Source organism: Mercenaria mercenaria, chromosome 6 (genome assembly GCF_021730395.1).
Source record: "Mercenaria mercenaria strain notata chromosome 6, MADL_Memer_1, whole genome shotgun sequence".
NCBI lineage: Eukaryota > Metazoa > Mollusca > Bivalvia > Venerida > Veneridae > Mercenaria > Mercenaria mercenaria.
In genome coordinates, this window is record NC_069366.1 from 72,211,869 (window position 1) to 72,238,833 (window position 26,965).

General features: G+C 34.5%; 1 protein-coding gene across 1 annotated transcript in view; it reads left to right on the forward strand.

The window, feature by feature from the left end:
* Positions 1 to 26,965, forward strand: part of LOC123550053 (uncharacterized) — a 69,513-nt gene that overhangs the window by 35,650 nt on the left and 6,898 nt on the right. The window contains exons 2-3 of the mRNA XM_053546306.1: positions 6,124 to 6,221; positions 10,831 to 10,911. Coding sequence (XP_053402281.1) covers positions 6,132 to 6,221; positions 10,831 to 10,911 — 171 coding nt within the window. The 5' untranslated portion in view covers positions 6,124 to 6,131. The remainder of the gene's footprint in view (positions 1 to 6,123; positions 6,222 to 10,830; positions 10,912 to 26,965) is intronic.

Below are 26,965 nucleotides of genomic sequence, written 5' to 3' on the forward strand. Positions count from 1 at the left end.
AGAGAAAATTAGGTGCATTCCAGTAGGGGACATTGTATTGCATTGCAATAATTCATTCACTTGTTTGTTTATATTTTACCGTAAGAAAATGATTCAGCCAGTCTACACAGTACCGGTAAGACAGCGCATCCATATCTGATCGTGCACGTAGTTTACAATTTCTGCGTTGTAGGCACCACAAATGTCAACTAGATTCCACATTGACAGTAAATAAATTATGTTTTATGCTCCAGTCTTCTAAGAATGTTTATATGCTGCAATTTTCAGTTGTGTATGTTGCAGTGTCATCAAAGGTGACGTGTACTATTTTTAGAAGCTGCATAGATAAATTTTACATAAAGTATTTACTTATGATCTTTTCCGACCTAAGATGTAATTGAAAATAACATTTTCACAGTAGTAACTATCTAATACTTTAATTAATTTTTTTTCCTGAATGTCGGAAAATTCCGTTATGCCACGCTTTCCAGTCGTTGGGAGGTTTTACAATAGCATATGGCCAGCCGAATGACATATCGAGCTAACATATAGTGCTGTAAAATGTGAAGAATATGCGTGGTTAGAATCGATATAATAAATATGTTCCAATATTTTTATCACTTATTCTAACACGATTCACAGCAGTTGCTATATAAACATATAGCAAAACCGCCTATACATGGATCTACGATAAAATATAATTGTTCCATTCCACTCTACGAATGTAACATCACTGTGAGATTCTACTCTGTTTCCGTTGGATGCCGACTAAATACTCGACTTTGTCAGTGCTAAGTAGTAGTAATAAAAAGAACGCCAAATTTCTGAAACAAACAATTTCTAAGTGATGAATTCGTTTGATTATATTTGTACCGTAAGAAAATGTTCCAGCCCGGTAAGTTTCAACTTCAGCATCAGTGGTTATATAACGTGTGCGTAGTTTACAATTTCTGCGTTTACATAGGCACCACAAATGTCAACTAGATTCTGTTTTGACAGTAAATGAATTATTATTCATGTTCCAATCTTCCAGACTCAAGTGTTTACGTGTTTATATGCCGCAATGTTCTGGCTTGTATGTTTTAGTGCCATAATGTAGGTGACTTGTGCTATTTTTAGAAACTGCATATATAAACTTTGAATGAAGTATTTACTTCTGATTTCTATATCCTACCTTTAATAGAAGTTATTGCAAACACAGCAGTACAAACTAATACTTTAATTAGAATTTACTGAATATCGGAAGATTCCGTTTTATGCAACGCTTGCCATTCGTGGGGAGATTTTTATAATAGCATATGGCAAGCCGGATGACATATCGAGCTAAAATGAAGTGCTGTGAAATGCGAAGAAGTTGCATGGTTAGAATCGAAATAATAAATATGTTCCAATAATTTTATCAGTTAATAAAATATGGGCAGTCGTTCGGATGCGAATATCAAATTACTCGTGCCACGCACTCGTGATTTAATTATTATTATGCATCCGAACACCTGCCCATATTCTATTAACTGATAAAATATAGGTGTGGTGAAACAGGGTCTAATGGTTCACTCTACTAAACTACAGCAGCAACAACAACTGTTCTCTATAATAACTACTTTTTAATTTTTTCTATATGCTACAACATCATTGTCTATCATTATACTTCATTAATATAGTCTCTAACATAAACTCTGTTATTTCAATTAAACTCTAATCTTTAACATTAATATTTCATCGTTAATTGCCTTGGACCTTATTTAACTTATTTCGTATGGAGTACCGGTGTAATGAAGTATTTCGACCCCCATAGAATAACGACCCCCGGTCAATTTATAGAAAATAGTGACTCTTTCTGTAAAGATTGACTCCCCTTAATAAAAAAACTGACTCCCTTTGAAAACTCTATAGATATAACGACCCCCCGGTCATTATCTATAGAAAAAATACCCTCAAGTAAAATATGACTCCCTAAAGATGACTCCCTTCGAAATCTCATAGAATAACGACCCCGGTTATTATTCTATAGAAAAGTGACTCCTTCCATGTAAAATACTCACTGCCGAAATAACTACATTCGAACTCTCATACAATATCGATCCCGGACATTATTCTATTATAAAAAAGTTACCCTTTCCGTGTAAAAACACCGCTCCTAAAAGACTTTCGACGATAATAATCTATTAAAAAGTGATCCCCACCAACCTAACGCCATTTTTACTAGATCTACAACTCTAATACCCTCCATTGCCAATAGTTAACATTTTGATTGTACTAACTGCTACTGTGCCGTAATTCTATTGCTTATTTACTACATGTACTTCTTCTTCTTCTACTACTAACTACTACTTCTACTACTACTACTACAACTGCATATACTGATATACTATACCTGCTTCCACAAATACGTCTTGTACATCTACCTTTCTTCTCCTGCTGTGTTGTTGCATGTCACTTATTCCTCTGCTGCTGCTGCTGCTGCTGCTGCTGCTGCTGCTGCTACTGCAACTGCCACTACCACTGCCCCTACTACTACTACTAAACTACCTACTTTCTTTGTTGCCGCTACCGTACTTTACTGCCATGCTAAGTATTGCAAACTTCTATTAATACTAAGTTCAATGCTAGCAGTTTCTTGTGCAGTTTTCTCTGAAGAATTACTTCATACCGAAGTTTGCAGGGATTATTGACACTGGTTGTTTTTGAACGTATTGTGAATGTTTTTTTTCCTGAAAAAAACTGTATACACCAGGATACAGCGTCTAGAAATAGAATCCTTTCCCGTGCGAAATGCTTTGATTTCTTGGGCAAGTGATGGTATTGGCTAATGGTCAACGGAAGAAGGACGGACGGACGGACAAAGCAAATCTATATGCCCCCTCCCCGAGTGGGGCATAAATGCAGCAATTAGGCCTTAGATACATGATTATCACTAAAATTGACCAAATGACCGAGGGGGGGGTCGTTTTTTTATGGGATCAATATTCTTCGTGAGGTTTCAGTTTACTTCACGTGGGGAGTCATAGTACTATGATCTGGAGGTCATATACTAATACCCGGGGTCACTTTTTCTATAGAATAATAACCGGGGGGACATTATTCTATGGGGGTCGAAATACTTCATTACACCGGCATGCGTAACTACAACCGGACAATGCAAAATTGATACTGAAGCTCTATCACAAAATTAGCGGTATTTAAGGAAAAATAACAATCGAGTGAGTCAAATGTTTTTCGAAAGACACTCGCAAAATGACCATAAAAAATTAAATATATGTCATGGTTCCTGTTTAGTCATACTGTCAAACAATTAGTAACTGGACAAAACAACAATCATTACGTGGCCAGAGGGTAGTTAACATGGGCGATATATCACGACCTTTCATATGACCAAACGCTGAAATTATTTTAAGGAGCATTCCGAAATACGTTTATGTGTGACTTATAACTGACCGAAAACCTGGATGATAATGCTTATATAATAAGTATAACCTATAAAAAGGACATACGCGTGATGCATAAAATATTTTATCAACTTTGATTTAATAAGCTTACATTCTAGAAATAGGTTTCATGTAAAATAATTACAATAAATGATTTGTACAGTCATTTATAAAAATATTATAAAAATATCTATAACATCTCTGTATTTAATGAAAATAGATTTTAAACATGTTTTCTCCTTTTCCCCTATATTTTTTTATCTGTTATCGTGATATTGTTAGTTTTTCATGAACACCCTTTAAGTTTTTATTGTTACGAAAGATTTTCATGAACACTAATAGTTATGAGGTGTAAGATTCAGTTATTGAATTAAAAGTCAATTCTAGACATTGTATTTACATTACAAAAACAGTCCTTTACATCAAAATTCCCCGGACATAATCTCCCTTTTGTTTAACTAAGGCGCATCTTGGTTTTATCAAATAAATACATAAAATAAAATACATGAATAAAACTACATGCAAATATTTACCTTTCGTTTATTTTTATGTGTTTTACCTTATTTTATTTTAATTCATTGTCAATATTAGCATGTGCTCGCAACGAAGACACCCTTTCATACAGACATGTGTTATTTGATGACACAGCTGAAAGACTTTTGTCTGTTTTACTTTTGTTTGTACTGTAAATGAGTAGAAAAATACCGGCGTTTTGCAATTGTGATCTAAGGACCGATAGAGAAAGCTATTTCCATTTAATGTTTATTGATCATTTGGGTTTTACAAATATTAGAAATAACTTCGACGAAAACTTTAATTATTTACCCATGTTTATAAACAGATTACAAGATCAATATATTCAAGACTGGTCTGCCTCAATTAATACTATGCCTAAACTCGAATACTACTGCAAATATAAGACAACATTTTGTTTTGAAAATTATATAGAAAAGATACCAAACGATAAAGTAAGAAAGAGTTTGATGTCCTTAAGACTTTCTTCTCATTAATTAGAAATTGAAGTAGGAAGACATACTGATATAGATAGAAATGAATGAGTATGCAAATTATGTACCCAAAATGTAACTACATCAGAGGATCATTTTCTATTGTGTTGTGACAAATGTAGAGATATATAGATGTCTTGGCAATGTTTCTTGGCCCTCTTTAAATAAATGTGTTTCTGTTATGTCAAGTATGAAAAAGACACTCTCTTAAACATTTGTAAATTTATAAATGAAGCTATGCTTCAACGCAACAATACCCTGTTAAATATTAATGTTTCTTAGTAAAAATATTGTTATTTATTTGAACATGTATATATTATTATGATTTTGTAAAATTGTGTCTTTGCCATATTTCTACTACAATGTAAACGGCCAAAGGCAAGTAATTTGCTGATTTGCCAATGAAATTTGAACTTTGATAGCAACAACATAAGAAGAAAATGCACATCTCTTTCTTTTTAGCATCGAAATATCATTAACTGCAATATTGAAAAATTTGTGGCAAGTAATTTAACGTGTCAAATATTTTACTACCATGTGTTATCTCTCGAAAGGTATAACATTGTTGGTTTTTATAATTTTACTCACAGGTCGGCATTTATTTATGAAATGATTTTCCTTTACGTATATGCTGAGTCCAGGCCTTATTCTACGTTATCCGGATAAATGACGTTACGCCATTAAAACGTGTATAACTACCTTAAACGAAGTTTCATATATATGAGATTACTTTACCGTAAAATAACGTATTTTGAATCGACAAATATACTATACATGTAATTTGATGTAATATTTTGTATATTTATAATATAACATTATAATATATAATCTATAGTATGCATAACAGCATGTTTGAAACGAAAATGTCACATTGCACAACGGTCTTAGGTGTTAGCTTTGCAGAATAATTCGTCATAATTTTTGCCAAAATTTTACTCTTTCACATGATGTATTACAACTTCCGGTCCAGGCGTATAAACGATGGAGCGTGGAGACCTACCATATGACAATCTAAAATGAAGAGGGAGTGCACTGCTCATGTCGGTCTGCTGTCTGACAATCCATTCGTCTGTGTGCCCTTCTGTCCATTTACAATTGATTTCCGTTCAATAGCTAGATGTTACTTTTTGTAAGATAATCGCCGAATTTCTTAAGATGATTTTTTTTAGGTAAGTATATGGTCCTAACTGTTTTCAGGTCAATAGGTCCAAGGACAAGATTGCAGTGATCCTGAGACTGAAACATGTTTCCGATCAATATGTAGAGAATAATTCGGCCTATATTAGTGAAAAACCATGGCATGGGATGGTATTGCATGAGCACAAAAATGGTGACCTCTATTGCTTTTGAGTTGGTAGTTCAAACGTTATGTTTACAGGGACCCCGACTTATCCTTACTTTTTGGCGAGACCCTAAATGTTTTATGGACTTGAACATTTTTTTTTCAATATTTGAACAAAAAGTTTCAAAACTGCACTTTTTGTTTGCTTTATACATGGCCAGTGATGTTAGAAATCAACTTAACGATGCTCCAAAGGCATAATCCTCTTATCTTATTTGTATTTCTTTTTGACGCAAAAGTAGTTTTCGAAAAGTCCCATTTAATAACCCCGCTTCCCCAAAAATACCGACCTTCCTACCCTAACATTTTCTAAGAATGTTACCGGAAACAATTTTTTATGTTAGTCCTAATATATAATTCTTAATTTCAGATATTGGCATGAAAGAAGATAAAGTTTCATTTGCATCAAAATTGTCAAAATCTTCGCAGATGCATCCTGGTGCTATTGCTGGTGTTTGCGTCATTCTGGTATGGTTGATTACACTGGCTTTAGTAATTCCTGTCTCGGTAATTTGCTCATTACTATTTCAAACCAGATTTTTTTTCAGCTTCCGCGGCTCCCACAAGTAACATTGTTGTAGGTATCTAATACATAGATCATTCCAATCTTCTCAAGAGGGTTGGGGAGGTGGGGGAGTGTGGGGGGGGGGGGGGGGGGGGCGGGGTGGGGAGGTTCGTGGAGGTCCGACCGAACAATTATTATTACAAACATGTGTCTTTATACACTCAATAATTTGATGTGATTTTTGTGAATATTAACCGAATGTCCCCACAAGCACCCCACGGAAAATTTTGAAATTCAGCTCTTCGTTTTTTGTCGCATTGTAGGAGCATTCAAGAACACCGTTTCCACTGTAATTTTATATACAATATATCCCTTATTTTCACAATTTTATGAGCTCACCTCTCAAATTTGGTAAAGTAATAAAATTAAGTTTTCTTAAACTTAAGGTAAAATTCTCCGTTCCTTTGAGATAATTAACATAAATATGAGTTACGTCTGGGTTGTAGGTAGCACATACACTTTGAATGCGGTCCTAATGTTGCCTTTTCGAAACAAATTATTTTCTTTTTCGCTTCAATCCTTATTCAGGATTTTCCAGGGGTTTCCGGACCCCCACTAACACTACCCTCTCTGGATCCGCGCATGAATAATTTGATATTGAACACACCACATTCATATGTTGTCAATTTCTTTTCATCACTGGACCGTTTATGTCCTTTATAAATCAATTTTATTCAGCAGCAGCGATGCACTACATGTTGGTTTTATTTGATACAATATATGAACACCGGAATATACACATAAACATTTTTTCATATTGTAAAACAATATCTTACTTCATCTGTGATCTTTCATGTGTGTCGTTGTGGTTAAAAGTTCTTGAACGGCGATAGTTCAATTTCTAATCAGGTTAAAGAACACATTTATATATTGATATAATTTATATAAGTTTAAATGCGAATGTAGTTAAACATTACCAATTTGCAGCTCGTTCTTCAGTGCAATTATATTGACAGGGAGTGGACGTGTTTTGTGAGTTACTGTTTTTAGACGAGAAAAATGTTAGTTGCAGTTCAAAATGACGTTTTGTTGTTTGATGTTGTATACAGGACATTTTTGTGTGGTCTTTCTTTACTGTTGGGTTTAACGTCGCACTGACACAATTATAGGTCATATGGCGACTTTCAGCTTTGATGGTGGAGCCAAGCAGCAATTTAGGGGCATCCTAGATGTTTAAGAGTCAATGCATCAAATGTCAAGGTCACAGTGACCTTGAAACTGAAAATGGATTCTGGAATCAAAAAGTAATACAGCTACGGCGGAAACTTAAAGACATTGGCTAAATAACTAAATGACCAGAGAAAGAGCCTTATGTGTTTCTGACTGGTGGAAAACTAGTTTTGGGGACAATAGAAATGCGATTTTCCGTCCGTCATTCCGCTCGTCTTCAATTCATGTCCGGTCTTTAACTCTATCATTCATCAAGGGATTTATATATAACTTGGCACAAATGTTTTCCATGGTAAGATGACGTGGCATGCGCTAAATCCAGAGTCCTAGCTTAAAGGTCGACGTCACAGTTGGCGCTCAAATGTCAACAGGGCTTTTTTCCTTGTCCTGTCTAAAACACAAAAACCCATGAAGGAATTCTAATATAACATGGCAAAAATGTACCCAATAATAAGATGAGAGGGCATACCTGGCAGTCAGATGTTAACATGGCATTAATAAGGTCTGTTTCGTATTCGGTCCAGTACTATGTAATCTTCCAAGGGATTACAATATTACTTGGCGTAAATTTTCCCTAGCTCAAAAGTCAAGGTCACTCTCGGAGATAAAAAGTTAATAAGGTTTTTCTTTCTGTCCTGTCCATAACTCAGTTTTTCATTACGGAATTTAAATGTTTTCCACGATAAGACGTGGCATGCACAAAACATGGACTCCTAGCTCTAAGGTCACATTTGAACGCCTAAGGTCAAGAGGGCTATAACTCAGTAATCCATAAAAGGATTTCAATATAACTTAATAACAAGATAATGTGTCATACACAATTTTCAGAACCCTATTTTTAAAGGTCAAAAATGTTAACATGGCATGAATAAGATCTTTTCTTCATAATTAGACGACGTTTCAGGCGTGACATTCGGACCCCTAGCTCAAAGGTTAAGGTCATACTTACTGGGAGCTCAAAGGTAAATAGGGTTGTTTTTGTCCTTTTTGGTCATGCAAAACAGGATTTAAATATTAGTCGGCATATACGTACATTACCCTGTATGAGATGGAAATAAGGAATATGTTATTGTCTTTTTAGTTTTTATATGGTACCTAGATAGATAGACGCGGCCATGAAACATGACATACAACGGCTGCATATTGGTGTCATCAAACCTTTCTGCTCCCGACAAGAAATAACTGTCTGATCTTCAATAACAGGTATTAAAGATGTACGAAAAGGATAAAGAAATGCACACTATTTTTTGATGCTTCAATAGTATTGGTGAGCACCACATTACATTTAGTATCATATTTATATAAAGCTTCCAATATTTCTAATTTCCAGTGTTTGTATTAGATTGTAGACTTCAAGAAGACATATTGGTAAAACAGTCACACAACAAAAATGTCGTGTATACAACATCAAACAACAAAATGTTGCATGTACCAAAATATTTTTGCAAAGGGAGTTTTTAGGAGTAGCACATGAAAATCTCCTATCACAGTATATATTTTTGTATACATCCAAATAAATGAACATCCCGTAAAGTGGCATTGTACCTTCAATAACAAAGATAAACACGTGAGACCAAAAGCTTAGTGAAGATAAAATAATATGGCCACCAACTGGGCGTTTCCACTTTCAAAATTCGTAAATAATAAACACACTTATTACTGCATAATGTGTCTTCTGTTACACCAGAAAGTAAACAAATGACGTCATTTTGAACGGCAACTTACTTTTTCCTCGTCTAAAAACAGCAACTCACAAAACACGCCATTCCCTCCATCTTAGATCAAACACTTACGATAAATAACTGAGTGCTTAAAAAACAGATTAAAAGGGTTAATTTGTAACCAGAAACGAAGATTTACGTTTCAATACTTTAATGGTCGATTGACGCAGACTTTTAAAACTGCCTTCATACCACTCTGTACTGAGGTGGAATAGAATAGAATAGAATATGTCTTCATTCATGGTGGCAGCCATAGTTTGTAGGGGTGCGGTTGGAGCAAGATCATTTGTTTTAATTAATAATCGTCAAGACTGAAGTCTTGAACAAGTCTTCAATGCTTGCTGTACATGTACCTAAGTTAGAGGTCTGTACTGGTTCTTCCCAGGAATGAAGGCTTCGCTTGTATTGGTGCTATACACCAGGCACGTTAACGAACCAGACTGTCTATTCGCAAAGAGCTAGGCTAAGTTAGCCGGACAGGCCTTTACTAAAAATGATTTCTCTCCATCTGTTCTGTGAGCTTTATCTCACTCTGTACCTCTGGTCAGATCGCTCCGTGTCTGTACTAGTAGAGGATGAATTCCGCGCCCTGTGTGGCTGCGTTTGATATATGTAAATCGCCTTTGAACGTGTTTATCATGAAAAGGGCGCTATATAAATCTGGTATAATAATAATTATAATAATAATAATAATAATAATAATAATAATGCTTCAGATGCATTCTATCAGCACCTGTCGTGTAACGACAAGGTTGTGTGTAAAGATAAAGTTTTAAACGGCAGTCCGATTTAGCAAAATAAAGAGGTAGTGATAGGAAAAAAAATAACGACATGTCGTAGAAAATAACGTCGAGACGATATTGTTTACGGTCATTTAGCATAAATATAGGGCGAAAGCTAAGAAAGTGAGTTTTGACAGTATTTTCGTGAAATGAAGGCATACTTCTCCTTTGTGAAAATCGTATAGGAAAGGCAGTATGAACAACATAACAAGAAATTGTGAAATCATACATCTATACAACATATATCCTGCTATTTGTATGTATATAAACGATATTTGTTGTTGAAAAACGTAGTAACTGCCTAACAGACATCTTCTAGGAAGGATACTTGCTATAATGGTAATTAAGAGTGTGGATGTTCTCCATCAAAGTCGATAGTGTGGATGTTCTCATTTTAATAATGTATTTTTTTTTTGTTTTGAATGAAATATCGTCGGATATCCTTTAAAAAAAATAAAACAATAGTTGAGTATTATGCTTGTCACTGATATAAACTGAGCGTCAGATATGTCTTCATTTCCCGAAAATACTGTTAAACTCACTTTCTTAGACAGAAGTGTAGTAAAGCTCATGCCCTCTTTGCCAACTGTTCGCGTTTTCAGGAAAAAAACAAGCTATACATACAACATGGAACACTACCTCATGTAGGTGCTCGTTATCTCGAGTCGCAAGGCACAACAATAAAAAAAGTTACAAGACCTTTCTTACCTGAATCGGCGTTAATTTTTGTATGGCCAGCTCATTTGCGCTGGTTTTTGATGATGTTGCATTTCTGGTTTCTCCACCGTGAATAAAATTTGTGAAGAAAATTAACATTTTGAATATTTTTCATATTGCAGGTTGCCGTCGTCGGTACAGCCTGTATATGCTTCTACTGTTATAAGAAGAAACGGGGATATCACAAATTTGAAACTATGCCGGTATGTATACATGCACTAAATGTATTTCTTACCATTTCAGTTGATGTCGTTTTTAAATCACTAAGGTATTTGGAAGAGAAAAATATTATCTCAATACAATTAGACATTACAGAAAGAGATAGAGAAGAGAATTTTTATACTCGTTGTAAAATAGTGCTTATTATTGAAAGTATGCACATAGTGTAACAAATTTGAGTCTAAGTGATATCAAGACTTGTTTTGTATGTGCGTAGTAAAATATTTTTCATTTTAGGTCTATACACATATTTACCTGTGTTTTTGCTATACGTTGTAAAATAGTGCTTATTATAAAAAGTATTTAAAAGCACATAGTGTAACACATTTAATTAAGGTAGTTCTGCACGTTTGAAAAACCGGAAGTGATGGCGTAACGTCATTTATCCGGGAAACGTAGAATAAAGCCTGGATTCGGCGTACGGACTTGAAAATCAGTTTATGAATTAATCGAAACCTGTGAGTAAATTTGTTATAATGGCACTGTTGCTATATTTCTAAAGTCAAAATATGATATTAAAACATATGGCACGTTAAAAAAATCAAAATAATGTCTTAGAATTAACGTGAAATGTCCGGTTCTCTTTAATCATGGTCAAATATCTCAAAAATAAGCACATGGACCTATACATTTTATTTCATTAAATTATAGACCAGGTGTTTGTTTACAACTGTGAGAAGTATCATCAAAATCTACATTGTAGAAAAAATTCAATTCGCGAAAATGTTATGAAAATTATGATTTTCCCATAGACATAAATATTGCGTGAGGTCCAAATTTTTCAAACCAGCCTAGCAAAAAATCAAGCACACGACCCTGTCTTTTTTATTTGCTGAATTTTCTAGGTATATTCTGAAGTTTTGAAAAATTGGAGTTTAATAAAATTCTACACTGTAGAAAAAATTTCGCTCCAAACGTGCAGAACTACCTTAAGTCTAAGTGATATGAAGACTCATTTTGTTTGCACGTAGTAAAAAAGTTTTCATTTTAGGTGTACAGGCAGAGTAACGTACTCGTAACTAGTTCTCATCAAGACTTTTCTATTCTAGAATATATTTAGAAAAAAATTTTTACTTTTGGTAGTATTGTCTCGAAGTCAATGTGTTTATTTGTTGATTGCGTTTTTTATACGATCATTTTCACATGTTTGTCCATTTTGAAGTATTGACCAGTTCTTGCTTAATTGTAAATGCTGACTGTTTACTGCATTTTTGTTTTATAATCAGTAGAAACACAGCACTTGTGCATGAATGCTCTGCATGAACGTAATTTGGCTCTTGACCATTCGGTCGTCACCTATCTTTAAAGTTTTGTTTGCTCGCTGTAAATAATTCTTATTACAGAATTTACAATCAGGGTGTAAGGTACTGAGCCTAGATGATATCAGACTGGTTTTGCTTACATGTTGTAAAATAGCTCTCATAATACAAATTATATACATAGTGGAATATATTTGAATCTATGTGTTATCGAAACTTTAATTGTACTTTTGGCAGTATTGTTTGAAGACACTTTTATTTATATGTTGATCAAGTTTCTTAAAATTATGTTCACTGTTGTTTGTCCATTTTCAAAATTGGTCAATTTACGCGTACTTGTTAACTGTTAATGTTGACTGTTTCTGTACATATTTTACTTTTATATAAAGTAGAAACTTAACACTATTGAATGAGTGATGCATAAATTTTATTGTGTTTATTATCTATCATCTTCATGCAATAATGAGTGTAGACTACCGATATACACACTTTTATAAATTATGCTTAAAAGTATCTACTACGCATATCATATACATAAATGCTAAGCACGTGGTGCTCGTTGAATATTCATAGTTATAATTTCTGATAGTCTGTCTGACCTTAGTTCCATTAACTTACAACACATACAATTACAATAAGTAATGTACAAATTAAAATAAACAGGTTTAACAGTAAACTCAAGTTAAATATAATTTACGCACGGTATGATTAATCTAAAGGCATATGTCTACAATTGTGTAATATCCTGTTCAGTCGTCGTTCGAGTTATACATAGCTCTGTTAATTAACGTATATTTGCGTTGGTAAAATGATGAAATACTATGCATTTAAAAATCACACATACGACTTAATATAACTTATTACTATTTTACTATTGTAATGTTTATGATATTACTAGAATACTAAATTATCTGATTTATGGCGCGATCCGAACAAATTATTTAAACGCACATCAAGAATATAAGTTATGTAAACCATAAAATATATATTAAGGTATTTATTTGATCAGTCTATGTGTAACACATCTAAACACGTTTTGTTCTCACAAAACATCTCATATACTTTACCATCACTATTCGTTCATCACCAATTTGCTGGCACCTATTTTACCTCCAAGTCTTCGCAAGAAACAATGTTTCTCAATTTAATCTTACTCATTTCTTCTTTTTTTGTGTGCTTATTCTCACGGATGGACACGCACAATTTTCATATTGATCGCTGGATCTCTTCATGTAATTTCCAACTACTATGTTCTCTCATTTTGGTTATTTTCAAATTCCTGTGCCTACTGTCAACAGTAACATGAAATTGATTAAGCAGACTTCCTCAGCCAACATGAGAGTTTTTCGTATTCACTTCATGTTTAGATTTCTTATTTTACAAATCTTATTATTCATATCCACCTACATCGTGTATCTAAGATAACGACTTGACTTTCAAAACAATATCTTTACCTGTACACCGTCGTGTGCATCCACCTAGCAAGATTCAACATTTAAATGTTATCTTTTCGCTCTGTCTCGTCTGTTCAATCATATTGCTTTTTGCTTTTGTTAAATTCTGGAACATTTCTGCTATCAGCCTTCTGTCAGGGGATGTTCACAAAAACCCTGGACCTTTATCCAGTAACTGCAGTACGTCACCTACAACATCTGATAGTGAATATATTGATATTTCTAGGAACCTTTCTTTTGTTCACTACAACGTTCAGAGTTTGTTTCCAAAACTCGACACGTTCTACACCGAATTGAAGGACTTTGACATCCTCTCTTTCTCAGAAACCTGGCTTGGTCCCCATATTTCAACTTCTGATCTAATTCTTCACTCGTTTGCAAAATCCGAAAGAAAAGATCGCACAGACAAGTACGGTGGAGTTATACTTTATGTTAAAGAATATATTCATTATAAAAGACACCATGATCTTGAAATTAATGGACCTAAATGTATCTGGATGAATTTGTACTTTCCAACAAGCATATTCTATTTGGACTTTTTTACAGACCACCTAATACAGACCCTGTTCATCACGCTTTGATTGTTGATTCTATGCATATACCTATTGATACAGGGATTGAAAATATCTTAATTATGGGCGACTTTAACTTGAACGTAAAGAATACTGCTTCCTTGAGAAAAGTTCATGATATATGTTCTCAGGTTATAGATTCGCCTACTCATTATACAGAGTCATCTACCTCAAAAATCGACCTCATTATCACCACAAGCAAACACCTTATCCTTTCTAGTAGTGTTGGCGATCATTTTCTATCTCAAGATGTACGTTACCTTTGTCCTATGTATTGTTTACTCAACTTAAAAAAAGCCAAAGAGGTTATGTTTTTATCGTCACGTTTGGATTTTTGAAAAGGGGAATTATGGTCTTTTTAGACAACTAGCCTCTAAAACTGACTGGGAATCTAATAAAAATGATGATATTAATGTTTATGCTAATAAGTTATCGAGTGAAATTACAATTATAGCAAAACAATGTATTCCAAATAGAAAAGTTCTAATACGAGAAAATGAATCACCTTGCGATTGCTTATTAGATAAAAGAAAACGTCTTTATCGAAAAGCAAAGCGCACCGATTCGCCATTTCACTGGGAAAGATTTCGAAATTTGAGAAATCAAATGACCTCTAAAATCCGCGAGGCAAAAAACAGCACATTGACAACCTAGCCGTAAACTTAAAACAAGAAAATCGGAACACCAAGAGTTGATGTACTTATCTTAAATCCTTCATTAAACCTCCTTCATCAGTCTCAATATCCTCACTTTCTTCTGGTGATAACATTATATTATATTCAATGACACTGATAAGGCAAATCTCTTAAATGACTTTTTCGTTGTCCAGACTCGTATTGATGAAAGACGAGCCCCCATTCTCTCTGACTGCCTGATATTTCTGACCAAACTCTGGATGACATCACTATTACTCCCAGCGTGGTGGAATTGGTACTAAAATCACTTCCTTTAGGGAAAGCAGCTGGTAATGACGGATTTAACAATCGTATACTTCGTGAACTTTCTCATGAACTGAGTAGTTCTCTCAGCTCTTTCTTCAACTGTTCAATTCAGATCTATCAGGTTCCTGACACATGACAGGGAGCAAATGTTTCTCCTCTTTTCAAATCTGGCGACCCTTCATTAGTTAGTAACTATCGTCCTATATCCTTTCGGCTACCATAGCAGACTAATACGTACCATAAAAACGGGGGTCGCTATTACCGCTATCATACACCGACTGACTACCGCAGACACCTAAAACGTACCATCAAAACGAGGGTCCACATTACCGACATCGTACAGCGTAGGACTACAGGAATTTTTTAATTTTTCTTTGTATCTTGGTGGAATTTGAATGCTTTTTATTTATTGCAGAATTTCATCTGAAGTGTAAACTTTCATTTATATTATTAACAAAACGGTATAAAATCAGTTAAACTAATAAGTTAAATCATTCATATGACATACTAAATAATATTACGCAACAATTACAGGTCTCCATAAAATTTAAAAAACAAACCAAACGTCTCGTGCGCAATAATGTTCTAAAATCATTTGTTATCGCAATTTGTTGATAAGAAAATCCTTTTCAGACAATTAAGGGATCATTACTCTCCAAAAATACCATTAGTTTTTGATGGTTGCTCGTCGCGGTAATTACCGAACTCATTTTTTTAAACTTAATTAATTACTCATTTCTACGCTACGGTATTTAAAGCTATTTTACTACGTCTGCATTATGCGGCTCCGGCATTCTAGGAGTCTGAAAACCACGGGTCTGCCACTGATGCGTTTTGTAGACTTTTCACCAGTTACTTTCACTGTGGCACTACGGTAGTTCTGAACTTTTTTCCATGAAATACAAAATTTCACTGTGGTAATCAGAAATAGTGTACATTTATAAACTACGGCAGTAATATTTTAAATTGTTATTGCACATGGAACATACATATATACACTGTGGTAATTCTCTACAGAACGCTTCATCGTTTTTACACCGCAACGGTAATATATATGCACACATCGCTTCTTCCAATTGCATACTAGACGTGTGTAAATTTATCCGCTGTGGAAGTATTGTACTTTTCAAATTTAAAACTCAAACTTTAGGTAAGAATGCATTTAAATTATCCCAAAATACACAATGGTAATTTTGACTTTGAGCTCCCTGCATTATGCATTATAATGCATGGATACTCTTGAATGCTTTATAAATGGTACAGTATTCAGTATTTCACATGTGCCTTTGTATACACATTATATTAATTTATAGTCCGAGTCCGTAATGTAGGAGATACATTCGTACACTTGTAATCTCTAAATCCTCTCACTGACGGAGGTTCGCAGGTTCGAGCTGTGCTACCTACTAGGATTTTTTATGTGAGAAAGTAGGCAGTTGCTTACGGACTTTGGTAGTACTGGTCTTTCCCAGGAACGATGGTTAGTTGAACTGGCTGCCTGATATAACTGGAATAATGTTGAAAATGGCCGTAAATTCAAACAAAAACAGACTCTAAAATGATCTGTTTCCAAAACCGTATATGAATGTGCTTTCGGTGAAATGAGATCTTACCATTCTTCATTATATGATTAAACAATTGATACCTTAATTGTGACTTTAACGAAAAGTATCAACGGAATACAGCTCGCAACTGGGATACGCTCTAATTTAGATATAATGCTATTAATAAATTCAGTTATTTTAAAATCTGTTTGAAAGTCAATAAGGCATAACAAACTAAGAAAAAGACACTTTTAGCTACTATTATAAGTTTTACCACGAAGTGTCATTCATCATTTTTGAGTTTTGTTTTCGCACTTGCATCATATACACCACAAAAACAGATTATGAATATGTATAAAATTTAAATGAACCTTAATAACGCATAGTTGACGCGTTTACATGGTCCGATCCGCTGACATAACTGGTAGGTGACTAAAAGTAAAATGCAACAAAAACATTTTTATAACAGAAAATAATAAGATAAAATAATAAAATTAACAACTGAATGAAAACACTACAGTACAGGCAATCTCCTATGAACGGGTATGAGTAAGAAGAATCATATATCAAATGCTACACAACCTGAACAACGTATTTTGGACTAAATTTCATGATAAAGTAAAACATTAAAAGTATACAAAAACATTTGACAGAAAATAAAAAAAATATATTTAAACGAAAGCAAGTTGTAAAAGCTATGACAGATGAGGATCATTCATTACTTACAAATCATCGCAAAAGGTAACATAGAGCATATGTAATGTTACACAAAAAGTTCACTAAAAGTCATGAAATAATTCCTGTTTTTTGTTCAATTTATACTGTAGTCCGTTTAAACTGAGTAAGAATGAAACAATTTTGTCTACAGCTTACGACAATAACCGTTAATCTATATAACATGTATTTTTGAATAGCCGTCTAAAGTCAAGGGGGTGGGGGTAGGGTAGCTAGCATTGTTAATGACGCATAGAAAGATAAAATGTCCAAAATTCACTCTGATAAACATTTCATCGGTAGAACTGTTTTAATAAGTTAGTTATGTGTCTATATTTAATATGCCCGGTTGTATGATTATTATTTCTATACCATATTACAATGTATCAAAATTCACAAGAAGCCAAACTTTATGAAACATGTTTTTCTTGAATTTCAAAACTTAAACTCTAAACACCTTTTCTCTTGAGACAGCTCATATTAGAAAAGTATATTGCATGTGAAAATTAATTATCAAAAGATCATTTCTTCTTCGTCGATTTCCAAGATGATTTTGTTGGCATTTTACGGGGTGTTTCTATTTTAATATGTACCTTACTGGGTGATTTTTTGCAACCGTTATGTAGCTAAATTGAAGGAAGGGATCTCTTATTAAAATGTAGTAATAATGAGCAATAATAAAACGTATCAAATTATAACATTTAGTGATTTGCAATGGTTATATATACTAAAATAATCGATTTTCTGGAGTTTCCAATTTTGCTCTTGTTGCCATAAGTTTTACGGGCGTTTTCAGATTGGAGGTCTGTATGGACTTGTCCTTTAGTTAGTCAATCCCAGTTCTGGACGCATGATATGAAAGAAAGCATTCCATGAAAGTATTATTTAAAAGATCACGGGGATTAACCTTGAAAATATATGACAAATATTTTTATATAAGCAAGACATTTTGATTTGCAACTACAATTATTGCACAACTCTGGAACTGGCTTTTATACTTAAGGGCAGGATTTCTTGAAACATTTTATCCTGTACTAAGAAGATTATAAGGATCTTACATGCCTGCCTGTGTAAGACGGGGTTTTCCCTACCCGAGGGACAGTGTGGAATGGAAAACCGAGCGTTAGCGAGGTTTTTTATCCATGCTGTCCCGAGGGTAGGGAAAACAGCAGGCATGTTGGATCATTTTTCTTGCATATCATGTTCAAAATAGATCGTAAAGACAAATAGGTTTGGGTAGATCTATTTCCTGACATTATTTATAAAGTTTATGACGTCACAATGGTTCCAGTACTATGTGACGTCACCGTGGTGCACGCTATATTAGACAAGGTTTTTCCCTAGGGAAAGACAGGAATATCTACCCCCGGCGCGTGCTCGGATAAATGTATATTTTCCCCGCTAGGTAGGCAAGAATAACCTGTTAAGATCAGTAGAATATATAATGCAATAACAGACTTTTCCTCTTCTGACATGCTTAATTTGAGTACATTTTTGGATTTGAGCGACTTGTTGACTCAGACCCAATTTATATACATGGAGTAAAAGAAAGTACGTTCACGTAACATAGCAATGACTCAATAATACAATGAAATCTTTAAAACTACTCATTAGATCAATATAACTTTTTAATAAGAAGAGTATTGTTATACCTGTATAAATTGTCTTTACACTGCTTACAACCAAATGATGACGTTGTTGTTCGGAGACCACCGGCGGTCTTTAGTTTCTTCATACTGCAAAACTGACAAGCATTTGTTCGCCCTGACATTGAGATAATTTCATGTGAGTCTGCAAACTCTCGGTCAATGGTATCAACTACCTGCTTTTGTTTGGGTTTCCTAAATCCTGAACGGTAACCTAACATACTCTAGCTACCATGTTTCCATCTTTGATTTGACGTGTCATATGCTGTCCTTTGTTCATTGTACTAACCCTAACCGAATTTATTCCTGCCGAAACTTCCTTCTGTCGGACTAATTTCTGTGGTTTCAAATCATATGGCAAGAATTTTCGCCCTTATTAAAAGACCCACAAAGATGGGTTGAGCTGACAAGGAACGCCTGTGCCAAAAGGATGTGTCTAGAAGCACTATACGGTTCAACCAGATGTTCAACAACCTTCCTCGTTAGTTCTACTTCTTTTTTCCCCTCTAATATAAACTTTAAACTTCCAAAGATATGCAGAAACTGCATCTGCTAAAACGAATATTTTTAAGCCACTCTTTAATACATACTATTAACTAAATAAATGTTTATCTATCTATCATTTTATACTGCATCACTCCTCTTTACGAGTATTACGTGCAGCTGCGCGCCTGTACAAGAATTTTAAAAGTAGAATGGACAGGAGAATAAAAGTAATACATGATGTGTATTGCAAGCATGAATACAGTTGATGGTGTTAAAAACAAGAAGGATTTACAGATAAAAGCAGTTTAAAGAAACAGGTTTATCATGTTAAGCATTGTGTGCAAGTTCGGTTACACCCTGCTTAAATTGGTTCATGGTGGGGGCTTGCACAAGTTGTACTGGAAGGGAATTCCAAAGCACTATGGTGCCTGGAAAAAAAAAGAGTACTTATAGTAATTACAGGGAGTGAGGATCTAGGTATAGGAGTGGGGATGCATATGTCTTGTTAGACGGGATTGGGGAGGGGGAGGGGCTGACATAGGGAGGAAGTGGTACAGCAACCAAACCACTCTGCAAATAATTACCACAGTAGACGTTTGCAGGAAGAACGAATTTCAATGTAGTACCGCAGTGTAGTTTTACTCGTCCTGTTACTAAGATCTATAGTAGACTTTCGTGAGAAACTTGAATTTTAAGGCAGTGCCATAGTGTATTTATACATATTAAATGAAATTAAGTACACTTCCACAGTGATGAGAAAGTTACCCTGCGAAAGGATTATACTAGTAATCAAAACTTATCCTGTAGGCATTTATTCCCCCGATTACTACAGTACTTTAATGCAGGGCATGCGAAAAGAGTGCCGCAGCGTATTAATACATATTCACACAAAATAGCATGTACTGCCACAGTGATGCAGTGGCCGTTTAAATATGTGACTTTTCATAAATAACATTAACTGTATGTTTTATCTGCATATAAATACCATAGTAGACTATTGCAGGAAACAAGAAACTATAAGTTGTGCCACAGTGTAGTTATACCAATAACCACACAATGAACATAACTACCATAGTGTAGCAACCGTTTTACATAAAAATTACCGCAGCATAAAAATGTAGTATATTTTTGGTAATTCCTTCTATTTTCAATTGCGAAAAAATACAATTTTTACCCAAATACTGCATTATGCGCTATGGAAATGAGCACCCCCATTTTTCTGGTACGTATTAGTCGTCTGCGGTAGCCCGCCTGCAAAACAGTAGCGGTAATGGAGAACCCCAAAAAATATAGTCTGCATTTGGCGTCTCAGGTAGTGCGTCGGTGTGCGATAGCGGTAGTCGAAAGGATATCCCTTATCAGTACTGTCATTAAAGTATTTGAAAGAATTGTATTCAAACATACTTTCAACTTTCTTCGAGAACATGATATTCTTACTCCTTTGCAACCCGGTTTTGTTCCTTGTGACTCTACTGTCAATTAACTAACATACATCTATAACTTATTTGCACAGGTTATTGACTCCGGTAAAGAGGTCAAAGCTGTATTTTGTGACATAAGTAAGACCTTTGATCGTGTCTGGCACAAGGGACTTATTTTCAAACTGAATTCTGTCGGTATTTCCGAGTTGTTCTTCCTGGTTGCAAATCGTCTGAAAAGTTCACTACAGCTGGTGTTCCACAAGGGTCAATTCTCGGGATTTTACTCTTTCTTATTTATATAAACGATATAGTAATAGATATCCAAGCGAATATTAGGCTCTTCGCTGACGACACAAACCTTTTCATTGTAGTAGAAGACCCTATCACTGCTTCAACTATTTTAAACTCGGACCTGCAGAAAATAACTTCATGGGCAGAAAAAACAACAGAAATATTAATCATCATCCAATCAGAATGCAAAGCATACAAATAGATGAAGTCCGTAATCCTAAACACTTGGGTATCAATCTCTCGCATGACCTGGCCCAATCACATAGAATACATAAAAAGCAAAGCTTGCAAAGGAATCAATATTATGAAAAAATTAAAATTTCAGCTTGATAGAAAATCGCTAGAAGTTATATATATATCTTTTATAAGACTAAGTCTAGAGTATGGAGATGTATTATTTGATAACTGCACACAAAATGAAAAACGAGAGCTTGAGCAAATTCAACAGGAAGCGGCAAGAATAATTACTGGAACAACACAACTTGTATCCATTGATAAACTCATGACAGAGGTTGGCTTAGAATGCTTGAAGAAAAGGCGATACAAACACAAACCCATTCTCTTCTTTAAAATGAAAAACAATCTTACCCCACAGTATCTTTCAGATCTTGTTCCTTCGTCAATTGGCAGTGAGCATCTCTATCCACTAGGATGCAAACGACACGCTAAACATCCTCACACATACCGACTTCTATTACAATCCATTTTTGCCTTCTGTTATCAGAGATTTCAGTGCGCTCCCAGTTCAGACACAAAATACTCGAACGGTTGCGTTATTCAAACGAATGCAAAATAATGACCTACCAAATGTCCCCAGCTTCTTCTTTTTGGTGACCGTAATCTGCAGTTCCTTCACACTAGATTACGCACTCACTGTAGCTCTCTTTCCTCAGATTTATTTGAGAAAAATATTATCGACTCTCCTTTGTGTGACTCCGGAGAAATAGAAAATTCTTACCACTATTTCCTCATTGTCCAAAACACACAGATCTCCGACCTGAACTACTTACTACGATTTCCCAACATTGTAACCCTTCTATTAATATTATCTTAAACGGTGATATTTCATTATCTCTCGATTCAAATATAACAATTTTTAATGCCGTTCAAAAATACATTAGAGAAACAAAACGATTCTAGTAATAGCTAGATAAGATGTAATGTTGCATAAAATACAATTGCATACACGTCATAGCCCGCACGCTTAGCTCAGTAGGTAAGAGCGTTGGTCTACGAATTGCGGGGTCGCGAGTTCGATGCTCGGGCGGGGCGCATGTTCTCCGTGACTATTTGATAAACGACATTGTGTCTAAAATCATTAGTCCTCCACCTGATTGATGTGGGGAAGTTGGCAGTTACTTGCGGAGAACAGGTTTGTACTGGTACAGAATCCATGAACACTGGTTAGGTTAACTGCCCGCCGTTACATGACTGGAATACTGTTGAAAAACGGCGTCAAACCCAAAACAAACAAACAAATATTCCCTAAGACATTATCTAAAAATGTTGATTATTTGATTGATTCAGCTATTTTCTTCACACTATATCCTTATCGCTCATCCGTTTATCCTTTCTTCTTTTACGTGTTTAAGTTTTTACTACTCTAAATTTAGTTTGGTGTTTAATCATTACATTTTATATTTACCATTTAAATCAGTATCAAATATCTCTTTCAACTGGGATTTGCTTGTAATTTCATATCCAGTGATTCTGAATTCTGAATACTACTATTCAATTCATTGCTATAAGTCTGAAATATGTTTTTATATTTAAACTTAAATTGTACTTTACAAAAGCACTTTTTGGCTTATTGAAATGTGTCATCTTTCCATATATTTCATATAATACTGTATTAACTGGTAAATACTTGTGCCATGAAACAAACATGTAATTTTATGTAATAAAGAGAGGACAACTGTAAGCTAATATAGCGTTCTGTCCAATTTCTGAAATGTTGTATTGTAAATATTTCATGCTTTTCTGAATAAAAATATGTTTAAACTAATTTTTATACTCGAAACAAAGTCATTTTTTTATCGGTAAGTTATATTATCCGCATGTTTATGAAACACTTGCAAATATGGGTATAGTTAAAAAGGCATAGTCATTTAATTTTGAATGCACCGGCACGCCACCGGTATATATAACATAACATCTAAGAAGATCCTTTGGAAGCATATAACACTTTCTCGCAAAATAATTTGATTTATTGTGGCCTCTTATGCCCCCTAGCGCCGGCTTCTGCTGTTATATATAAACACTGTTTTGTCTCTATGATCCCGGAGGATCAAATACACGAAGTATGGATAGATATTTTACGACCGCTACATTATACGGGAACTGCACAAAAACTAAATCGTATTTTTCAGAAAATCTTGAACAACATTTTATTTAACATTATCAAATCATGATTTCAGTGTTTTACTTTATCTAAATGTCACTGAGATAATCAACTATCACGCAATATCCACACCCCCTCCCCCACAAAGTTGGGCATATATTTAAATTGCAATACTTGCAAAGCAGATGCTGCTAAGCTCAATTTCAAGTTCACATGTCTCAAAGAGATAGTAATATTGAACAATTAATTATAAACCATGCATACAAAACTACTCGAAATAAATAATATGGAATAACTCAAATATAAAAATGGAAACATGCTTCTTTACAAACCTTTGTTGGAAAGAGGCATTTTATACATGGAACACATTTTTGACTTCCGAACTACACATTTCTTTAACATTTGAACAAATGCAATATATGTATGGCATTGAAAATGGTGAATTGATTAACTAGTTGACATTGAGAGGAGCAATTGACAAAAAATGGGGAAAAACACTTAGCTGAAGAGCAAATCAACTTAACACTTGGAACTGGATATTTGATAGATAAAATTAATCAAACTATAAATATAAATAAAATGTTATATGAATTACAAAGTAAACAAACACACAGTAGCAACAAAAATCTAAAGAAATACGGATCCAGAATAAATTAGATGGAAACATGATTTTACAGTACCAACAAAGTGTACTATTGAATCAAAGAGAATATCAGTATAAATATCTAATGAGAATAATACCAAATAACAATTATCTGTACAATGCAAACTAAAAAGTTCTAGGTTGGGTGATTTCTGTTCAATGGTCCCAGAAACCCAAAGTCACTTTTTTTTAATAATACAAATATTCTGGGTTAATCTACAAAGATTTCTCAGAACTAAAATATTCAAATAGGTATCTTTAGTTATAGAACAGTGTCATTAGGGTTAGAAGAAGAAACGGATATTAGAAAAAGAAATATAGTTAACTTCATTTTGATATTAGCCAAATATTTTATAAGTAAATGCGTGCATAACAAAAAAATAACAGAAACACAGAATATAATAACGTAAAACTTGTACTTTCCAAACATTCTTGCTCACAATAGTTTGGATATTTTTTTTCAAATTTTCAACCCCCACGTCATAAAACAAAATCTTTTAAGTCTATCAGATTACACACTATATTAATATTGGATACATTATGTTATTGTTATGCAGTATGTTTATTCTTCCGTTTTTCTAACATACATTATTAATATACAATATCAGTAAGTGTTTAAAATGTGTATACTTAAATGAATAAAATTGTAAATACAAAATGTTTTTCTTTCACATCGCAACTGACAACTTTTATGTATTTGAGATATGATAATTAAAGGAAAATTTAGGGGGGAAATGCACTGTCCGTCCGTGCGTCTGTACGTGCATGCGTCCGTGTAAATTATTGTCTGGGCTGAAACTCTATCACACTTAGAGATCAATGCTAACAGGGTCTGTTTCGTATCCGGTCCATAACTCTGCCATCCATGAAGGGATTTTGAAATATCATGGCATACATGTTTTTCATAATAAAACATAGTGTCATGCGCAAGACCCAGACCCCTACTCCAAGGTCAAGGTCACACTTAGAGGTCAAATGTTAAAATGGTCTGTTTCGTGTCCGGTTCATAACTCTGCCATTTATCAAGGGAATTTAAAACTTGGTACACATGTTCCCTAAAATGGGACGACGTGTCGTGTGCAACACCCAGACCTCTAGCTCTAAGGTCAAGGTCACAGTTACAGGTTTAAAGTTATCATGGTCTGTTTCGTATCCATAACTCTGCCATCAATGAAGGGAGTTTAAAATAACTTGGCATAAATGTTCCAGTTATAAGATGACGTATCATGCGCAAAACCCAGACCCCTAGATCCAAGGTCAATGTCACACTTAGAATTCAAATGTTAACTTGGTCTGTTTCTTGTCTGGTCAACAACTCTGCCATTTATAAAGGAATTTGAAAATAATTTGTCACAAATGTTAATTATATTAAGAAGGTGTGTCGCGCTTGTATGTCAGGTCAAGGTCAAAGTCACAAAATAATTCATACAAACTATTCTGGCATATATTGTGAAGACAACTGTAGCATTCTTGGGCATGCTTCGGCGTGGGTGGGGGGGGGGGGGGGGGGGGGAGGAGCATTTTGTCACTAATAGTGACAGCTCAAGATTGTTTAAATTGATTATACAATTCAAAATATGCACAAATGTTGCGTTCAAAAGTATCTTAGTTTTGAATCAAGACATCTTCAGAAATCTCAACAGCTTGTTACGGTCTTGTAAAGGTTGATTTGACCGTTCTTATGTTCCCGATGGAGGCCATATTAAAATCGCGCTGTCCTACCGTCGGTCCGTGTGTCCGTGCGTCCGTGTAAATTCTTGTCCGGGCTGAAACTCTGAAATCCATTGAGTGATTTTGGAATACCTTGGCAAAAATGTTTACAATAGTGAGGCGACGTGTCATGCGCAACATCCAGACCCCTAGCTCTAAGATCAAGGTCACATAACATGGGCGTGATTGTACTGAGGATATATAGCTGTATGAAATATCAGCCATGTAAAATTACAAATGTTAGCCCTTTTCTATAGTTACTGAAGCATTTACATTTTAATTTTTTTACCAGATTAAGGTAACATACTATGATCGTAAGACATGCCCAGCATGTTAAGTTAAATTCAAGTTGTCATATCTCTAGATCAGGTCAATTCAGCCGGAACGGGATATTTTAACTTGATCGTGATAAAACAGTAACATTACAAAGGCACAGTACTTTTTAAGAAAATGTCAGGCTCATGCTTGGGTTTTATTGCTCTGTGCAGGTCAGTCCGTGACTATGGCATTTCGGGATCTTTAGTACCGGTGCTGGAGGTGGGTACGGGGGTGCCTGTGGTGGAGAGTTAATGTTACTAATTGTAGATAAATGTGTAAGGTTTTAAGTACCGATAGAGTATTTTAATCATCCGTGATAATCAATCTCGTGTAATTCATTTTATAAGTGGTCATATGCAGGATTTTAAATGTTATGTTAAATTGTATATAATAAATGGTTGTAATATGGATGAGAATAAACTATAAACCTGTTTTCTGTTAAGCGTTTGAATATGACTTCTTGATAGCTGGCGTAACTTGTCTCGCATAATACAATAGGGTTTTCATATCAGTAGCTTGATCTGGGATGCCATATTCTCGATTTTGCCAGATCGGATCACACGAGGCCCGCAAGTGTTGAAATGACTCTTTTATTATATATTTCTAACATTTTGTTTGTTGTTTAGTTATCGAACGAAATCTTCAATGTTTGTCGATGTTAAACTAGAAATGAGTGAGTGTTTGAGTGCGCTTTTTAT